We start from the raw sequence: 20,034 nt of genomic DNA on the forward strand, positions 1-20,034 counted from the left end.
TTCTGGGTATGGTGCATTAGCAAGAGAGGGCTGGTAATGCTGGCACGCCCCAGAAACAAGACACTCTACATATGATCCACTCCCTTAGAGACCTCCCCAATCAGATACCCTTTTCTCTCCCACCACAGACACAAATCCAAAAACACTGGAGAGGTGTTTCCCCTTTGTGTCTCTGGCTGCCTTTGGTCATCATGGAGCACTCTTATTTCTGTTCCCGAGCCTCAACTTGGCAAGTCTCTTGTGGGAGGGTGTACACTCGGGTGCTGAAGCACAACGCAGAGAATTACAGTGATCTCTACAGAGAAGCATGACTGCTCTGTGGTTTGGGTGTGATGTCAATGCGAACAGATGAAACTCCTCCTGCACCCTGAGTTGGAGCCAAGGGACAGCTGTGGCCTTGTGAGAGCAGGAGAGTGTGTGTTAGCAAGTCCATGCCTCTGTCTGTCACTCAGACTTGGAGTTCCTTCAGGGCCCTTTGTCACTAACTTCAGAAAGAAAAGACAAGACAATAAGTGGACCCTGGTAGGAAGATGAAAACAATTACAATAACGATTCGACGAAAAAGAGCACCCCAAATCAGCCACACAGAGATGGCTCATTCTTACACCCAGACAGCTGAATGAGGGAGTCTTGATGCAGGTTGCTGGAGACAGGGGAAATCCTGCTCCAGGGAGTTAGAGTCAAAGGAATCGTTGGATGGTGGAGTACACAAGAGAAAGCTCAGGGACACGAGTGGAGGATGGGGTAGAGGTGGATTTGTTGCTGTTGGTTTGTTTTTAATTAAGTACTTTGGACAGTGGGTGTCGCTTCCGTTCCATTGAATTGTTTAGATTTTGGTCTTTCTGTGCACTGCCAGGGCCCAGGTCATGTGATGTTCCTGGGGCTCTGGTCCTGATGCTGCTTCTCCAGGGCTGCTCAACCTGGGAAGGTTGGTGAGGAAGTGCCCTTCTCTTGGGAGAAGTCCTAGGCCTGCCCCGTGGAGGTCTTGCTCTAGTGACTCAGAACCCCTTGATGTAGCAGTAGGCCTCCAGTGTGGCAAAAAGTACATAGAGGAGCCACAGGCTCACAAAAAGCCACGTTGTGGCAAGCTTGCAGCCACGCGGACCTCCCAGCTCCCCGCCAAGGTGGGGCCGCCGACGGTACAAGAGCACACTGAGGCAGACAAATGCAAAGATGGTGAAAAGAGTGACAGAGAAGGCTAGAGTGCCAGCAGACACATGGAACTCCTGTCCCTGCATGGCCCAGTAGATGGCGGCCACGGACCAGGCCAAGCCAATACCCAGGAAGACGTTGACAGCATTACTGCCAGTGACGTTGCCAATGGAGGCATCTGCATACACATCCTGCAGGGCAGCAGCTTTGCTGGCAAATGTATCTGGAAAAGGACAGAGACAAATGGGAGCTGTGGGAGGCTGGGATCCGCAGGACTTGTCTTTGAGTATCCCTCAAAGGCAGCTTGGCAGCATGTGCAAAGGGACCACTTCCAAGCCCTGTCACTTATGAGTTAATATAGCCTTGAACATGTCCAATGATGGATCTGGGTTTCCTGTTTCAAATCTATAGGATCCTGAAGCATCCTGAGAGCTATTCTTGTTCCAATATTTACCAAGTGTGCATATCATTCCCTGTTGACTATGGTTTTAGCAAATAAGACTCAGTCATTTTATAACATCTGCCCAGGGAATTTCACATCCTGGGAAGCAGCTGGAATAGACGATTGGCTGTAACTGTCATATGGGGCATGCACCCACTTAACCCTGAAAGTGATCAAGGCATCTACACAAGGTCACTTAAATCAGCTAGAGACTTGACTCTAGAATCCCCATGGAAGGGCCGTGCCCATAACATCCTCTCATTTCCAAAGAGCTCTAACAAAAGCCACCATCCCAGAGGCATGAACCATAGCATATTCTTCTGAAAGTTTCAGTATTGTCAGGGACTTTCTGGATAAATTCCAGAGCCTTGGAAATGCCCCAAACCATCTCCGCACCCAGTATATCCGGATGTCTCACTGTAGCCCATTAATTTTAGCTTTCCCAGAGAAAGCTTGTCCCAACTTGACTATGACCTTGCAGTTTGGCTCTTACCCTCCCTTGTTTTTTTCCCACATCTTTGCCCTCACATCTGTTCCTTTCCCTCTGTCAGCTAGGGCACATCAAGGCCTGGAGAACAGTGAGCACAGGGCATCATCGGATTTCTTATCAACAGATTCATTTCCACAATAGCCAGGCTTCTGGTATCACTAGTACACCCCTCCCCCTGCCCTGGGCTTTTAGAAGGAGGAGTTCTTGGGGTGTGGTGTAGATACAGTGTGACGAGATTCATTTTGAGTACCAATTTGGTTAGATGGAGAGTCACCCAGGGGCGCATCTTTGGGTGTGTCTGTGATGAAGTTTCCGGATACCATTAGATCCCAAGGGCAGTGAATCAAGGAATGGACAAATCCACTGATAGGAGGTAGTGAAAGGTAGGAGGGACCTAATTGGGGGACGTATTTCACCGGCATACATTTCTTGGGCCTTTCCCTACGTTCTCCTTCTTTGGTTCTTGTCAACCATGATGTGAACTGTTTTTCTCCATCATGCTGCCTTCCCTGCCATGCTGTGTTAACACCCCTGAAACTGTGAGTGAAATGAATCCTTCCTTCTTTAAGTTTTTCTTTTGGGACTTTTGTCACATATCACAGCCACGCTGAAGAAATTATTAGGTGTAATGGATCTCCAAAAGGATATTTCTTTGCTACAATGAGCGTTGCCCTTGGATCATCCTGCAGGCTCTTGCCTGGTGAGGTTCAGCCCGAGCATTTGAAGCTAGCAAAAGGTCAGAGTTCAGATGCCATAGAGAACCACATTTAATTGAGTAGGGAGCCTAGCTTAATCCAGTCATACTGTACTGCCTACCTACTGTTTGTCATCCAGGTCTCGTTTCCATAGGACCTGCTCTGACTCAGCTTAACCTTCGGCTCCCTGTTTGACACCTTTACTTCCTAGATATCATTAATATTAAAAAAGTTATTTGGGTCTAATCTCCTTTGCTAGATTTTTAGCTGAGGGCTGAGAAGGAAACGTTTGCCTCCACTCACATAATAGATGTGCAACTAGCTCAGGACTGTATCAGGCATCCCAGGAGATCAGGAAATATTAGCCTACTAAATGAATTAATGGATGCTTACTGATGTTTGCCTTTGGGTATTTAGAAGGAAATAAAGAGCATGTAATTCCTCACATGAAAGGACAAATTTCAGCTAATGCTCTTATGACTGCTGACGGGAGACACTTTGCCCTCATAGAGGACCACAGGAGCTAAGGGAGGCCAAGAAGGATTGTGGGCATTCTTATAGGGACATTTATAAGCAGGCTAATATTTAATCTCTCAGAGGCTACCAGAGGCAAATAGAAGAACATTATTATGTGCATTTAATTGCATTACTCATGTTCTATTAATACAGTAAAAAGGCTAAGAAACTGGACCACTTTCTTGGTCAGGTACCATATCCATGGTAGACCTCAGTTTTCCTGTCTAGTAAGCGCAGGGATTGAATGTGTGAGCTGGTTATCACCCACAGTGCCCGTTGCTTCAGATCTGAGATGAGGCAGAATGTAGGGGTCATTTGAACCAGGGGATATCCATTTTGCAAACTTAAGTACCTCTCACTCTCACCTGGCACAGAGGTGCCGAACGCTACAAAAACGACGGCGGTGACTGAATCCTTGAGCCCAATTGTGCAGCCAAAGTGAGAGGCTAGGTCCCCGATGATGGCAGTGAGCATGCCAATAATGAGGATAGAGACCACAAAGCAGGCCCAGCCATGGCAGTACTCCGTGGGGGGCACACAGGCAAAAAGCACCTTCCAGAAGACTGTCAGGAAGTGCATAACATAGTCAAAGCAGGAAGGCAGCCTCTCCTCGCCCGATTCGTCCTCATCCTCATCCCCTGCTGGAGGTAAGATAAACAGGCTTGAAATAAGGAAGTGAGATCAGAACATCATTCACGAAAAAGTCAAGTCCAGCCCACATTACAGGCACCGTGGGCCAGCATGGGAATTCAGTTATCTCTGGACAGCAGGTGAGGTACAGCGTGTGGGCACTAGTTCAAGTGGGGAAATGGGAATCACACTGACCACATGGTCACTGGCCAGTATCAATACAGGGTGCTAAGCAAACATGGGAGAAAGTGAGCAAGCTGTGAACTAGAGAAAAACAAGAGAGGATGAGAGTAAGAGACAGGGTGGAGACCAGGAGGGCATAAGGGGGCGGGGGGGGGGGAAGGAGGCAGGGACAGGCTCTATTTGATTTTCTGGGCAAAGAAAACAGAGTTGGCTGTGTGCTTGATCACTCTTCCCTGAGTGCTAATGGGTTCCTCTCAAGTTTTCTAACCTGGCTACAGCAATGACAACCCTAACCCTGCCATTATCCAGCCCCAGATGGATGGCTGTCATTCCAGATCATGAGGCAGCACTGTTCCTCAGAGAGCCCATGAAACAGAGCAGGAATAGTCTCTGGCTGTTTTTGCTAGGAACTATGCGTACATGTGCCCCTCCAGTGGCCCCCGAGAGAGTGTGCCAAGGTACCTGTGCCCCTTCAAGGGTAACTTTAGGTGCTTTGGGTTTGGAAAGAACAGAAGTCAGGAATCTGGGCTCTAATTCTGATTTTAAATGAAAGAAATCTTAGCCTGGGGTGCTTTACCCATAGTTTGAACTCCAGTTCCCTGCTTTGTGAAGGGAGGTAGACTATGCGACCTGCATTCCTTTTGTGGTCTCCTGAGGGGCACAGTCAGGCCATCAGAAGGGATACAGCAGAATGGATGTGGAAGCAGGGAGGCAGCAGTAGCAAACCTCTCTTCCTGGCTGTGCTTTTGCTCTGGCTCTGGGACCTTAGGGATGTGACCCTGTGGGTTGCTATGACAACAAAACTTCATGGAAAAAGACAAGGCCAGTAGTGCTTGTCAGTTCAAGAGAACTATAGTGTTGCTGAGAGACAAGACAGGGGCAGTTGGGAGACCCTGTCCATCCTCATTCTAGTATCTGCCAGTATCTGGGACTTCTGCCTAGGCTAGGACAATAGGGTGGGGTCATCCTGTAAATGGCAAAGACATCATCCAGGGTGGAGATTCGTCAGAGTGTCAATGCATTTTGCTAACGCTCAACATCCAGTCTCTAAACCAGAATTGTTTTCCTTTTTACAGAAAGAGAAAAGCAAACTAGTGAGATGATAAGGAATGATGGAAACTGGAATTCTCTGTGAGCGTGTTTTGTACTTGCACTTCTAAGAAAGGCAACAGTAGTTCTTTTCAGGGCCAAAAGCATTGGAGGCAGAGAGGATACTGCACCAGTTCACACAGCAGAATCAGGATTTGAAGCCAGATGTCGCTATTCCCTTTTCGGGACCCATTGAAATAGATAAACTGAGCTGGAGCTCAGAAGACCCCACTGATGAGGGCTCCTTGAAAATGACCAGCCACTAAGGGGGCCAGGATCTTCTTTCTTGGGAGTTGTCTGCCCTCCTAGCAAGGCTATCTGGAGGGCCCTCTTACCTGCACTAACAGTTATGGCTTCCATGAACTGGTCCCTCCAGGAATGGGTCCCCACAACCAACGCCAGGTTTGTCTTCTTGATCAGCTTGTCCACGGTACTCTGTCATGGAGAGGAAAACTTGGAATCATGAGGTTAGAGTTCTCAAAACCACTGCGGCCTCTCGTGTTATAAAGCAATGAAAGAGACCCTGAATTGCAGGGGTTCTCAAATTTTTTCACGAGATGTCCTTCGATGTTATCTTTTTGGACAATCCCCCTAGTTCCCTTTTCTTTGGTTGTGAATTCTGGCACTGGATGTTTAGAGGAATGTAACTATAGAGGGTTTTTCATGTGTGGTCATTGGAGACAGGGTCTCTCTATTATGTCCCCCTAGTTGTCGTGGAATTCTCTATATAGACCAGGTTGGCCTTGAACTCACAGAGATGTGCCTGCTTCAGCCTCACAAGTGCCTTGGCCTAAAGGCTTGGCCCACCACACCAGACTTGAAATGTAACTATAGGATAAGATGTCAATAGACCCTGCCTGTCGGTAGTGAGTTTTAGTATTTTAAAACATGCAATTGTGGTGACACACCCAAGGGCTCTCTTCCCTGCTTACTAACAAGTTTTATATCATGTTTTCCTGTAGTATTCATAACATACAAATAACTAGCACTTCTTGCTACATTTTATAAATGGGAAACCCAGGCCTGAGGTGAATAAGTAATTTGTTCAGCTTCTGGCTCACATTCTCAGTGGTGAAGTTAGAAAAAGCCTCATATCTTCTGTTTCCCACCTTAGTTAGCTATTATTTCATTAGACCTCAGTGATGTCTGACCTTGAACTCATAGGACTCTTCAATGATGACCTCTAGTTTGGGGTGTTCACCCAATACTGGTTTTCCCATCTCTGCTATTCTCTTGGCCTCTTCTTCCTCCACAGTCAGCTTCCTGTCTGTCACCTCTGCAACAAAAGAAAAATCAGACTACCCTTAGTACCTTTTCCATCTCCCAGGACTTTATAGCTCAGGGATAAGTGGGTGCAAAGCAAGTAGCCCTCGGGAACAGGGACTGGGTATTTCTAGTTTTTCTTCCTACTAAGGGCTGGACACTCTGTGATCAGAATTCAAAATGCTCCTGGTAGGCTCAAGATGAGTATATCTCTTTTTGTTTTATTCCCTGGGTAGGGAATTTGACCCAAAGAATTCCCAGTGAATGGTATCAAATGAAGCTCCTAAACACTTTAGAGAGTGGCTGCAGAGCTTGGAAAAAAGGCCAAGTCTCACTGTCTTTATTTCAAGCTGCTGGATCTGGTTGTCCACTACTTTATATAAGAGTTCTGGGAGACTTGTGCGTTCAAATGCACTGCCTGCTGGCCCTCATTTGCATATGTCTTCAACATTGTTGGCACTGTCCCATCTATGGAAGAGAAAGGGGAATGTTTGCAGAGGTATATCCATTTCATATAAGTGAATTGGCGTCTTGGACAATTCCCAAGAAACTTCATCATGTTCAATGACAGATCCCCCAGGATTTCTATACAAGGCAGGGTAATTTCTTCTGGAATTAAAATAAAAGACATTCAAAGCAAAAACAAAACAAAGTTCTCCCTTTATTTTCTTTATAAGCATTCTCTGAGACTCTCGGCATCTTGCATCATTTACCAATGGTCCCGTCTCATGCTGAATGGTTAAACAGTTTTTCCGCTTCAGCTGGTGAGTCCATCTTCCAGCCACTTCACCATGAAGACATGTTTTCTGGATTAGAGTGAAATAGAGATTGAATCTTTTTATTCCCCTTTGATTAGAAAATCGCTCTTGGCAGCCTGTTTCTTTCAGAGCCCATTTAAACATCTTCCCATCCAAATCCGCATTCTCACATGCAATTAGTTCTTTTATTCAGCTCCTTAATTGCTTTCATTCCACACAGTAAACCTCCCACAGGAATCCTCTAGTCCTTGGATAATCCCAAGGATGAAATGGGTCGGAGGCCAAGGAAGTCTCTTTTTATTTCTGTGGTGGGGGAATCAGGAAAGCAAGACGCAGAGAAACTTGGGTTCTTGAGGTGGCAGTGAAAGCAACTCACAGAAGACTATAAACTAAGAATGGGTTTTACCAAGTAGAGAGACTTACTTATATAAAGATTTCCTTAGTTAACCTGAATGAGGACAGTTGACAGTGGGCAGGCTCCAGTGTCTGAGCTTGCTTGCTGCTGGAGTCAGTGTTTTTACAACCAATGAACGAGAAGGCGATCCTGACAAAGGCTGGGAGCTGTCCGTGGTGCTGCACCATCGTGGCTCTGGTGGTTTTTGAAGATCTAGGTCTTTTTTTTTTTTTTTTCCCTCCCTCCCTTCCTTCCTTCTTTTCTTTCTTTCTTTCTTTCTTTCTTTCTTTCTTTCTTTCTTTCTTTCTTTCTTTCTTTCTTTCTTTCTTTCTTTCTTTCTTTCTTTCTGCTGTTACATTTGTGCTTTGACATTTTCTCACACACATGTAATGCATTCTAATTGCTCTAGACTCTTCCAGCATTCTCTATCACCCCATCAAGCCTCTATCAATCTTACAAGATCCCCTCCATATTTGTACAGTGGAGTTTTATTTTCAGACCCAGTGAGTTTAACTTGGGTCATTTGCATTAACGGTGACTTTGGAATTCTCTTCTAGACCCTTGAGGGCTCACTACTGGTTGCTTGACTGATGTCAGTGACTCTCTCGTTCCAAGAATCTACCGTGGTCACAGGTTTGCAGGTTGGGAGGGTCCTCTTGAGTGCCTTTCCCTTCTGTGGTTGGCTGTTGTGCAGGGCCAGTGTAGGCAAGTGCAGTTGCATTGAGTTCATGATGAAGATGGCTGCACAGTGTCTAAGAGATTACAGTCTTCCTATCCTCTGGCTCTTGCATTCTTCCTGCTCCTCTTCTACAATGTTCTCTGAGCCTTAGAGGGGTGATATACATGCCTTGTTTGTGGCTGAGCACTCACCTTGGAATATCTATATTCTAACAGCCTCACCTCACTAACTTCATTTAATATGGGTCTCTGATGAGTTCATTCTGAAGACAAATCTGGGAGTCTGAATGTGCTGGGGCTATTTACAAGGACAACGGCCCTAGAAACTGACTACAAGGCAATGTCGGGGGAGCCCTTAGAGAGGACAGGCTCCCTAAAAAGTGAGTAGCCTTTTGTCTTCCTTCCAGCTTCAGCATATCATATCACACTGTTCATCTCAGCAGGGACAGTGTTAATCTGCTCCTCCCTCCCCAGCTCCCTCAGGTCATACTTTACATGTGCCACAAGAACTTTTATACCAATATAATGAGCTCTCCAGTGACACATAAATGTACCTGTCTAACCCCTTGTCTAGCTATCAATCTAGCACTATATCCATCTGGCATATTATTGATCCACCTGCTGACCTGTCCACCCCTGTGGTGACAGTCACTTTTTCAATCTAGCCTTCTGCAAAAATCCCTTTGACAAATAACCAATCCTCTATCATCAAGTCACTCATAGTCCCATAGAAGTACTCTGTATATTTCTGGTAATTGACTCACATACCTTTTTATAAACCCCAACTTAGTGTCTTGGCAGTAATCCTCCCCTTTTTCTAATCTTTATATGATGGTCATAACTTTACGTTCAAGTTATGCTCATTTCTTCAAGTCCCAAACTTAAAAAATGAATGATAATGATTCTGGTTGAAAAGAATAAAAGAGAGGTGATCTTGATATGCAGCCTGACTAAACAAACTCATTTCTAGGAATAGAAAGGGAGAGAGGTGGGGAAGGAGGTAGAAGATAAATAAGATGGAAGATTGGACAAATATTGGAAGAACAAAGCGCTTTCCAGGCTAGACAACGGCAGACTGTGAATGCTCTGCTAGCATGCCCACAGAGAAGCGGTGGTATGGCCACGGCTCTCACTCCAAGGCCCTTGAATGTGGTGGAAAAGCCCAGGATGAACACATTTACTCTCTTTCACCACCAGGCACTGTTAGTCACGTTCACCTGTCCTGACAGATCAAAATCAAAACTTGGTATTTCTGGTAGATCTAAAGCCTAATCAAGCGCTCCTGAATCAGAGGTTTACAGATAGGTGTAGGGCATTCCCTCTGCACTTTACATTTCTCCTCGTGTTTGAAATCTTGCTGAAAGTATAGCAAAACTTAAGCCAAATATGAACGTGTGTGTTAGGTAGTGAAGGCAAGAACGTGAATGAAGAAACCTGAACATATTCATGTGGGGTTGTATGAGCAGAGGGGAAGAGAGAGACCAATGACTAATGCCCCAGGAGGAGAGTGCAGAGCATAGAGCTAGAGCTAGCCCTTATCCTATTGGCATAAAAATAAACAAGGACACGAAGAGGCTGTGGCAATGTATTCCCAAAAGGAAAACATATTAACTATGTGTACCTTTGGCTTTAGGATCCAAGGAGGCAAATGATCTTACTATACTCGTTGCCTCTTCTGAAGCCCCAGGGGTGACTTGGAACACCAGTGTACTCTGCAGGATCTTTTGCCTCTTAAGTAGCCTTATTGTGTGGGTGGTGTATGTGTGTGTGTTCAAAGAACAGATGAAATGTAAGATGTCCTTTTAAAACATACTGAAACTGTCTTGTGGAGCCTACTCCATCTGCATCAAGTACAGTACTGCCAGACATGGAGGGCTGCCTTCCTCTCTGGTCCTGAGGCTGCATGCTGTTTGTGATGGGCTTCCACTCATGCCAGCATACTTTCAAAGTAGGTACACGTCCTACACAGGATCTAAATTCTGAATGAGAATCCTGCCAAAAATCTATAGATGTCTTTTTTTTTTTTTTTTTTTTTTTTTTTAATCCAGAGCCCTGTTCCCACACATTGTTTTACTGTTTGGGGCATATGTAACTTTAAGGATAAATGACAAATGAGTCCAAATCTAGCAACTAAACTCTCATCTGTGATGTGTTAGAAGTTCTCCAGGATCTGTAAAAGTCTGTATTATTATTTTTTTTTTTTAAATAAATGGGCTCTCTTGTTCTCAGCAGCTCTTGGCTGTTTTTCCCTAGGTCCCTGAGGTCAGTCTTTCCTTTCGAATTCTATGTCAATCTGATTGGAGATTCTGGTCCTAGCTCATACCGTCTCCTCTCCAACAACATAAGAAGCAGATGAACTGAGATGCGGGGAAATCTATGTCATACCATCTTCTTGGTAAGTTTTGTTTTAATGACTCACTGCATTTCCTCACATTCATTGATGAAAACGATGCTCAAGGAATTATCTACTTCTCCACAACGACTTTATGTGAGGACTCTCTCAGTTGTTGGGAGAACCTGTCAGGTTATCTTGCCCCTGCAGTTCTTGTCAAGTAACGTAGTGGACACTGATCTTAAATCCAGTAATGGCACTGGCAAGAACAGAAAAGAGGGGAAAGACAGACACCTCTTACCTGGAGATAACAGGAGCGCTGTTTGCAAATGATATCAGGGAAGGGGGAGAAAGAAAAGGAAAGAACATTAAGGTCCCATCTTGAGAGTGTCCCCAGGCTTTGTGGTTCTGGCAGCATACGGAAGGCAGTGGGCTTTTAGTAAGTGAGAGCTCAAGAACGCATGCAGACGGCAGCATTGAGCATGCGCAGCAAGAGCAGCAGCAAGAGGTGTGAGAAGCTGGAACGACTGCTGAGCAGCTACAAGGAAGTTACCCCCACATCTTCCCTGAAAAAGGATGGGGGCGGGAGGATGAGAGGACCAAGTGGGTGAAAAAGACACTTAGGTGATCACTGTGATTCAGTCTAGTTGTCATGAACACGGTGTGTGGTTTGTAATCCTGCCAGAGAAGCTGGCCCACTGATGTCAAGTGGCACACAGGGCTTGAAGGTGAGCTTCAGAGAGCAGTGTTCACGAGTAGGGTGGTGCTCCTTTCTATGATTCCCAGCCCTAGCCGTGCAGTTGGATCATGCTCTACCTCCCCAGTGTCCATAAGATTTTCATAGTTACAAATGGTATCTTAGCTACTGGTTTGGCCAGGGATTTAATCTTCTCTAGAAGAATAATATAATGAAAAGATGTATTCTCTAGACTATGGTCACTGAATGAGTATAGCAATATCTTGGAGGTCAGAGCCATGCACTTGTCGCTGAACTTAGTAATGTTCGATAAAGGCTTGTTGTTTGCTATTATGGCAGTTGATAGTCTTTTAGTTCAGAAAGGGTAGGTGAGCTCTGGATTTTGGGTACTCTAGAATAGAGGGATTGTCAGACCAAAACTTTTATGAGGATGAGGGATGATAAAGCAAGGTCTCTACATGGACTGGGGAAAGAAAGTAAATAACGTAGACAACACAGATGACTCTAGCTTATTTTTTCTTGTGCTAAACTCTCTTGTCTCCAAGGTAACCTGGCAGATTCTCCCAATGAATAAGAGACCCATTGCATGGAATAAGAACCTAGTTTATGCTAGACTATCTTGGACTTCGAAATGCACAAATTAAAAAGAAATGCTTGTGAATTTCACATACATTTTCATCCTGATTATGTAATTGTATACCCCTCACTCATTGGCTCTTGTCAGATCTGAAAACACCTTGCTACAGACTCCTGGTAGAGACTGACAAGGAAGGAAAGAGTATGTGAGTATGTGTAGGAATATTTGCATATCCAGTCTTCTAGTAAACTCAAGGAATTCAGCTCATGCCTGAGACCCATGACTCCGTATTCACAGCCACTGAAGACAAGTGTGGATTCAGAATCTACATGGCGTGCAAGCAGCTGAGCAGCAGTTTATTTTCTTAGTTGTTTCCATTTAGACTATGAAGGCAATTAGTTGGTCAGTGGATATTCTAATTACATTGACATAGACCTCCAGGTAGATAATTTATATTGCTTCTTCTATGGGTCTGCAGGAAGAACACTTCAGGCCCTAAAGTTTAGGTGGAGGCTGAAGATCCCAAAACATAATGACCCAGGCAAGCCACACATTCTATGCTTCATGTCTTCGTGAATTTGAGTTTTCTAATTAAGAAGTAACGGAAGCATCTGTGAGATCCACCGAAGTCAACATTGAGTGACTGACTACCACAAGGGTATTTTCCTTGCTTTCCCATGTATTGATCTTCAGGCTCAGGTGAGAGTTATTCATCCCTGCTCAGATCCCTCAGAGACAATTAGCTCAGGAAATGTGGTGGCGGGGCACTGGACAAGGTGTGTCCCTGGATGCGGAAGGAAGAGAAAGAAACAGGCCCCTCTACTGGATAGTGCTTCCTTTTCCCACTGGAGACTTTCTTCCTCTGGCCAGGCACTGCCCCACTAGCCCTGACAATGCAGCAGCCCATCTTTGCTCACATTAGTCCACTTCCGCACTCCAGGGCTTACTCTACACCAGAGTTATGTTTCCTCTCATCCTCTCTTTTTCCCCTCTACCACACAGATCATGCAGAACTTTTAATATCACCTCTGAAGGCTGTTGTGTTTGCTCAGAATAGAGTCTCTTTTTTCAAGTCCAGTCATTTAAAAAATTCCTATTGTCGTTTTGACCATGCAGAGACGATGCTAGCCTGAATGCCTAAGCCTCTCCTAGATAGTGGCGATAATGAAAAGCAATTTTCACTGTACTGTCTCTCACTCTGAAAACAGTAGGGCATCTTGAAAATCAGAATGGATTTTCATTTGACTCTGGATCTAGACAATTAGGTTTTATAACCTTTCACCTCATGGTCTGATGCCAATATCGGGAAGAGCTAAAGAAACTGAAAATTAATGCCCCAGAGTCTAGGGCCTAGACCATAGGGCAGGAGGCTGCGAAACCCATACTGACAACTTCCATCTTAGTAGCTTGGTCTTTGGGAAAATCTGGGTCTTTGGGAAAATCTGGAGGCATATCACACAAATAGCTTTCTGAAGTTTTGTCTCCTTCCACCTTCCCCAGGACCAGGCTTCACAAGGATTTTTCTGGACTCTTCTTGGTCAAGCAATTCAGTGCCAAAGGCAACCTCAAATGGGGAGAATCCACAGGAGTTAGCATTCAGGTGGATCTCCCAAAGAACACAAGGGTTATCTTAGGAGACTTTCTGGCCTACTGTTTGGTAGGGAACTCAAGGGGAGGCAGGAAATAGCTGCTTATAATGGTAAAATAAAGGCATAGGTGGGCTGCTAATCTCTTCCATCTGCCTGGAGTTCTGCCTTCCTTTCAGATGCTCTGTTCCACCCAGTGAGCTGCTTACATCTTCCCCTTGATGAAACTATTTTACATGGGACTTGGGTATCTTTTGTTTCCAGTCAGTCATAAAGATGTCAGTCAGGGCACAAAGGGGGATGTGATGGGAATGAGGTAGGGCAGGCACTGGGACAATTTCTGAGAATATTCTGGAAAGAGTGAGGATAGGCTGGAATAGTGTAAGAGGCAACAGAATGCGATTATCTTTCTTCTGGCAAACTCTGGTGGTCAGGCTGGTGGGAACACCTTACTCTGTGGGCAATGGAAGATTGAGCTCACTTTGCTCCATGAATGCTAGATGTGTCCAAACCAGTGCTAGCACAGAACTGGCGAGTTCTGCAGACAGTTCCGGAAGATGATGACAACTGACCATCAAGTTTGAGGAGTTGACCTGTAGGAGCACTTTGAAAGTGTCACTATTGACCTCGCTCTCTTAGATCTGTCCATGTAGCTTCCTGTTGATGAATGTAAAACCAATGAAGAATATTCAACCCTCCTAGAGGAACAGAAGTTTTTGCACTCCCATACCTATTCCTTCAACATCTTCAAAGCGGTAGCTTCTGATCATTTTCATTAAGTGAAGAAGGCATTACTTCTATTTTTCCTGGTTGCAACAATGCCAGTGTCATTCTCATATGGACAAGCCTTTGTCTGGGATGTTTGGAGAAAACGAGGAGAGAAGTGCCTTGAGGTCTGAGCATTATCTTCACTTTCAGATGCTAAGCAAAGGCAGGTAACCATTAGCAGTCTGTCTACTGGCTGTCTTTAGTGTCTCAGTGATCCAAACCACTACTCAGTGGAGAGTTCCTTTCTTTGATAATCATAAATAAATATTCTGGGCTTACCCAAAGTCTTTTCTTTTCTAGGGCCCATTGGGCTCAGGGAACAGTTGAACCTAAAGTGACTTACTTTCTCTTATAGATTTTCAATTTTCTGTTTTCATTATCCCAAAGTATCCCACATAAGGTTTTTTTTACTTTAGTCGATGGGGGAAAGGTGGGATGGAGTGGATGGGATGTCAAATGAAGAAAGGAGAGCTTGGGATACCATGTTGCAGGGCTATTTCAGAAAGTGAGCTATCTCCCAGAGAGCTCTCAGAGACCATGGCCAACTGGTATACCTCCCCGTACCATGGTCTATCCAACTGGGAATATAGCCAGATAATGCACTTACCTCTAGGAAGAGCAGAGAGGCCTGTGGGCCACGCTGCAAGTGAATAGCTTGCCAAGCATTCAATAGAAGTTGAGGAATGCAGCAGAGAATGGTCAAAGCATTATAGCAACATGGGTCCCACCCTTTCTCCAAGAACCCCCAAACATTGTCAATCCCAGCGAGACAGAGAGGTGGCAAGAAAGGGGCACAAGCATGCAAAACATTACATCCCTTTCCTTTTCTTCTCCTCCCCACCCACCAAGGAGTTTCCATGTTGGCACTGGGGCAGAGAACAGGGGAAAGTGCAGGGGACAGTAACAACTGGGTAGCGCAACCCAGAAATAATTCATTAGGGCAATGGGGGTTGAGGCTGCAGTACTGCCCAGAAGGTGGGAAAGGAGGAATATGGAATAACTACAGCTAAGGCAGAGATGACACCGAAACAGGGTGGGAGTGAGAATACAGGAGGGAAAAGAATAAAATCTCTGTCAATAGGAGAAGAAGGAGAAGGGGACAAAAGGTGGGGACAAAAATAGGGTCACTTTTTCTTTTTCGTTTCCTTGTTTGTTCAATTTTTTTTTCTTCTCTTTGCTTTCTCTTGGTTGTTGTTTTGATTTTAAAGAATCTCACACCTGATATTCCACGTTCCATCCATTTCGGTTCACCAAGGGCAATGAAGAAATTCTCTTGCCTTTCGTATTCCTCCTCATCTACTATTTTAACCCTTATGGTTTTCCTGTAGGGACAACAAGAGAGAGAGTGTCGACTAGGTGGGCAGGTTTGTCGTTCAGCTGGACACAGCCTTTAATAACCATTTCCATCACTCTTGGCACATGCAGCCCCATCCTGTCATGGTGGCCTTAGACAGGACTATGGTGGATTGTGCTGTCTTACAAAAAAAGTGCTCTTAGCTTTTCTTGTCTCCTAGGTCATAGTTGTTCTTATAGGTGAGAGGGCAAAGGAACCAGGAGGACAAGGACAAGGGGGCAAAGGGAGCCAAAAAGAAGGAAGGGAGGGGAGAGGATCATGGTGGGGAGGAGTCATTTTAGATCCCGCCAATGGTTAGTAGGAAGTAAGTCGGGCAGCGCGCATTCCATTGGTGTCACATGGTAACGGGAGCATTTCTTTAGGCATCAAGTAAATGACCCGCCTACTGGGAATAACCCAGAACCCTTCTACAATGAAGAATGCACCTGCAGAACCTAGGACTCCAGTCCCTTCTTTTTCTTCACTAAGAAAATATTTAAAATTATTTATGAAGAGGAAGACTAGAGAGAGGGGGAGAGAAAAGGGGTATGGAGAAAGGGAGGAAGGGTTCTATTAATTTTCTCCTTCTTTCTCCTTTAGGAAGGTTCAAGAGTGTGGACCAAAATAAGTGTTTCCTTCAATGTGATACAGGGATACAAAACTATTGACATCCCTGTTGTAGAAGGATGCTATGCCCCAAGGCTGACCTCCTTATTGCTGATTAATCTGGGTTCGGAACACAAGGTTGTGGAGATAGCTGTCTATTTCTGGGTGTCAACACAGTGGAGCGTCAGTCACAAAGAAAAGCAAGTTTTGATTTTTATATTTGTGTTTTTTTGAAAGGTCCTCCACTCAAATATTCACTTGAACCTCATCCAGTCACATGGTCGTGTGGAGAGGTTCAAGCGGGGACCCAGATTTTCATGCTTGGCTTCTCTTGGAATGTCATAGAACTACAGGTCTAGTTATTCTCTATGGGTTATTTGTGACAGGGAGAAAACGAGACCCAATTCCCTCAAAGGGAAAAGAGAAAAAATGACAACTTAAATGTCCTCAGATCCTCTGATGTCCCTTTGACATTCTGAAGACACGCTTCACTTTGCTGCCAATAAAGCATAAACAGTACTGAGCTTTGCATGTGTGTGTGTGTGTGCACGTGCACACGTTTTTCATACCTTGTTGAGTGAACAAAGTCACTGAGCATTTGGAGGTCAGAGACTTCTCTGTCATTAAGATGTGAGCCTGTTTTGCTACCACAGGGACTCCTGCACCAGGTTAAATTGAGCTGGCTTAGAGAGTCATGATGATCCAGCAGCTCTAGAGCACAACTTGTCCTAGGAAGGATCGTCTGACTTCCTCTTGGGGACTAGAGCTATACAAGGTCATTCAGCTATACAAGGACAAGCACACTCTGTCCATTCTGAAAAGTCTCATGGACTTGCAGGGAAAGCTTCCCCTTAGGCCACAATTCTCTCTTTGCTATTTCCTCTGCCTCCACACCTAACTCCCCTTAATATGGAGAGTAGAATATGACAAGAAGGACTTTGATGGAGACCTCTACTTGATGTTCAGTCAAGGTCAGGGAGAGAAACAAACTTTGATAGCAGAGACATGGCAGATAAGATGACTCTGAAGGGCTCTTTGGGGGAGTGGGACAAAGTATGGTCTAAATATATTGGTTCTTAAATTCCTGGGACATAATCTCAGCTTTGAGAATAATTTTACTTGTGGAAATCTGTACTGAGAGTCAGTTTCTCAAGATTTCCTCCTGTCTGCAAACCTACCTGTCTTTCTTGCCTCCCTACTACATTACAGAAAGCCTCATTCTCAGAGTGTGGGATCTCTCTCTCTCTCTCTCTCTCTCTCTCTCTCTCTCTCTCTCTCTCTTTCTGTCTCTCTCTCTCTCTTCTACTCACCCATATTCATTTTGCCACCCCAGACAAACTGCCATTGGTTCTTGAAGACCTCTCTATGGATACCATGTGACAGGTTGGCAGGTGTTAGGGCAGAGAAAGGAGAAGTGAACAGAGCAAGAGAGGAAGGAAATAGGAAGGTAGAAGGCAAGAGAAAGAGAAGGAAATGGATTGGAGAGAGGAAGAAAGGAAGGAGAAAAGACTGTTACTGTTAGTGTGGAGGACAGGGTACTACACCTTTCTGAACACTCATATCCACCATGCGGGGGCCCATCATCTCAATGAAGTAATTCTTGTTTTTCTCATACGCCTCATCATCAATTACCTTGATGTGAATTGTTTTGCTGTGGATGGAAAAATAAAGTATCATAAGCAAGGAGCAGAATTGGGACAAGGAAGCTGGAGAAGAAACAGGAAAAGAAGGAGAAAGAGACCCAGAAAGCTTCAAGTTGACCCCAATTCCACAAAGTGCACAGAGGAAGGTGGCTGTCCTGGCCCTCCTCCAGCCTCAGCAAGTCCTCTTGGGTTTCATGTGGCTGCATGTTATAATCATACTTGAAGACTGGAGAAAGCCAAAGGTTCCAAGTTCCAATCCCAGAAAGGCTACATGATCTTGGGCAAGTAATTTAACCATTATACAAACAAGACAAATAATGTTTATGTAATATCAAGGATTGTGCACCACCTCTTTATCCATTAGGGGTATGTTTCAATATCCCAGTAAACATACAAAACCATGGGTAGTACCAAACCTCATAAGTGCTACCTGTGTATACCTTTGAAGAAGTTTAGTTCATAGATTAGGCACGGTATGAGATTAACAACTAATGATTAAAATAGAAGAATTATAACATTACCAGTTGGGTGTGGTGATACTCACTTGTAACCCAAGTACTCAAAGGTTGAGGAGGGAGGATCACAGTGAGTTTGGGGCCAGCATGGACCACATAGTGAATTTGAGGATAACCTGGACTACAAAACCAATTCCCTTCTCAGAAACTAAACCAAAACAAAAACACTCACAAGACACTATAATAAAAGCTATTGAAAGTTTGTGATTGGTTTATTTCTGGCATTTCCCCTTTAGTATTTTCAGACAGTGGTTTGTCATAGGTAACAGAGACTATCTGGTTCCTACACTTAAAATTTAAAACCATTAATGCCTATGCATTGTACCTAGTAGTGAGTTTCACTGTGGCATTTTCAGAGATTCATATATCATGCTTGCCAGCATCCAGCTCTCGCAGCCCCTTTCTCAGCTCCCCCTCTTTCCCTATTCCCCGTAGCCTCTCTGAAGACTGATGAAAGGCGCCTGCATACATAAGAAGATTGCTCTCACAGGGCTTCTCATGAGGTCTATTCTTCATATCTCTTTGCTTTTGGAACAAGGAAGAATTTTTTTTTCTTCTAGAACCAGCAGATGATGATTGAAAGTGCTTATTTTATACAAAGAACAGAAAGAGAGGGACAAATAGGCCGGTGGGAATCCTGCCCAGAATAGTAGACGCTCTCTCCCCTTTGTGTGGTGGTGGAGATCACAGGGAGCCAGAACTGCTTGGTTTGCGTCACACATTGTCTAGTTCTCAGCGACTGGGAGATGCAGTCTACGAAAAGTGGTGCTGCAGTGTGGGGACGGGGACGGGGGTGGGGGTGGGGGGATCAGTGTCTAAGTTCTACAGTCACCCTTTGGCCAACGCCACCCCCGATATCCCACACAGCTTTGTGCATAAAAGAATGTGTAGGTAACTATTTTGTGTCACCTACCCACCCACTTTGCTGCTTCTCCTTTCTGCAGTTGCTTTAAAAAGAGACGTAAGCCCATGCCTCCAAGCTGTTGCTTATGATGGGGCATTCCAGGACCAGACCCAGCCCCCAAATATCACCTCCACTGGAGGGTATGTGGTGCCGGTGCTATTGTGGCATAGAGCTGCATCTATCTGTAGCATAGTATAGGCATGCAGAGCTCTGCAGGATCTTGGTCTGCTCCCATCATCTGTCCCCTTCCAGACATCCCTATAAGATTGGCTTTTGCAGAGGAGACGGAGGTCATCTGTTCCAATCTTCCTTCTTTTTAAATGAAGCACAGCTATAGTCTAACTCGACACAAACTTTGTTCTCTAAAGCCTCCCCAAGTCAACCATAAGAGTTTGCTTAGGTGTCTATGGTTCCTCTACTGACCTTACTTACTGGGTCCATCCCTCCTGAAGTGAGCATAACAGTTACTGATCCTGTCCTGGACCATGCCACTAATTGCTTATGAAATGACACTGTAAACCTTGATGACCTTTATACCCGCTGCAGTCCATAAAACCCAGGGTTGCTAGCCTGGGGAGCAATGTCCTTGCAGCCCACGAAAACCACAGCACTGTGGCTTTCCTCCTTCTGGGGACTGATAGCCTGGGATGAAAGCTCTCCTCCACCCTCACCATCTGGGTAGCCTCGGGCAACTTGATAAAGTCCTCAAGATGTCACATGTTCCAAGTGTCAAGTATTAAGTGCAAAATGGCACAGCAGTGTTTGCTCTGTAGTGTCCCTCCA

The 20,034-nt window shown here is 45.0% G+C and overlaps 1 protein-coding gene across 5 annotated transcripts in view; it reads right to left on the reverse strand.

Annotated features, from left to right (window-relative positions):
- Positions 1 to 673: 673 nt before the first annotated feature.
- Positions 674 to 20,034, reverse strand: part of Slc8a3 (solute carrier family 8 member A3) — a 132,016-nt gene continuing 112,655 nt past the window's right edge. Inside the window, exons 3-8 of one of the 5 annotated variants that reach the window (XM_051196245.1) lie at positions 17,734 to 17,840; positions 10,924 to 10,941; positions 6,349 to 6,473; positions 5,533 to 5,632; positions 3,661 to 3,933; positions 674 to 1,375 (exon numbers count right to left, since the gene is read on the reverse strand). In XM_051196245.1, the coding sequence (XP_051052202.1) occupies positions 999 to 1,375; positions 3,661 to 3,933; positions 5,533 to 5,632; positions 6,349 to 6,473; positions 10,924 to 10,941; positions 17,734 to 17,840 (1,000 nt within the window). In that variant the 3' untranslated portion in view covers positions 674 to 998. Of the gene's footprint in view, positions 1,376 to 3,660; positions 3,937 to 5,532; positions 5,633 to 6,348; positions 6,474 to 10,923; positions 10,942 to 15,468; positions 15,573 to 17,733; positions 17,841 to 20,034 lie in introns of all 5 variants that reach the window. The other 4 variants (XM_051196243.1, XM_051196247.1, XM_051196244.1 and 1 more) reach the window with 4 other exon arrangements.

Source organism: Phodopus roborovskii, unplaced genomic scaffold (genome assembly GCF_943737965.1).
Source record: "Phodopus roborovskii unplaced genomic scaffold, PHOROB, whole genome shotgun sequence".
NCBI lineage: Eukaryota > Metazoa > Chordata > Mammalia > Rodentia > Cricetidae > Phodopus > Phodopus roborovskii.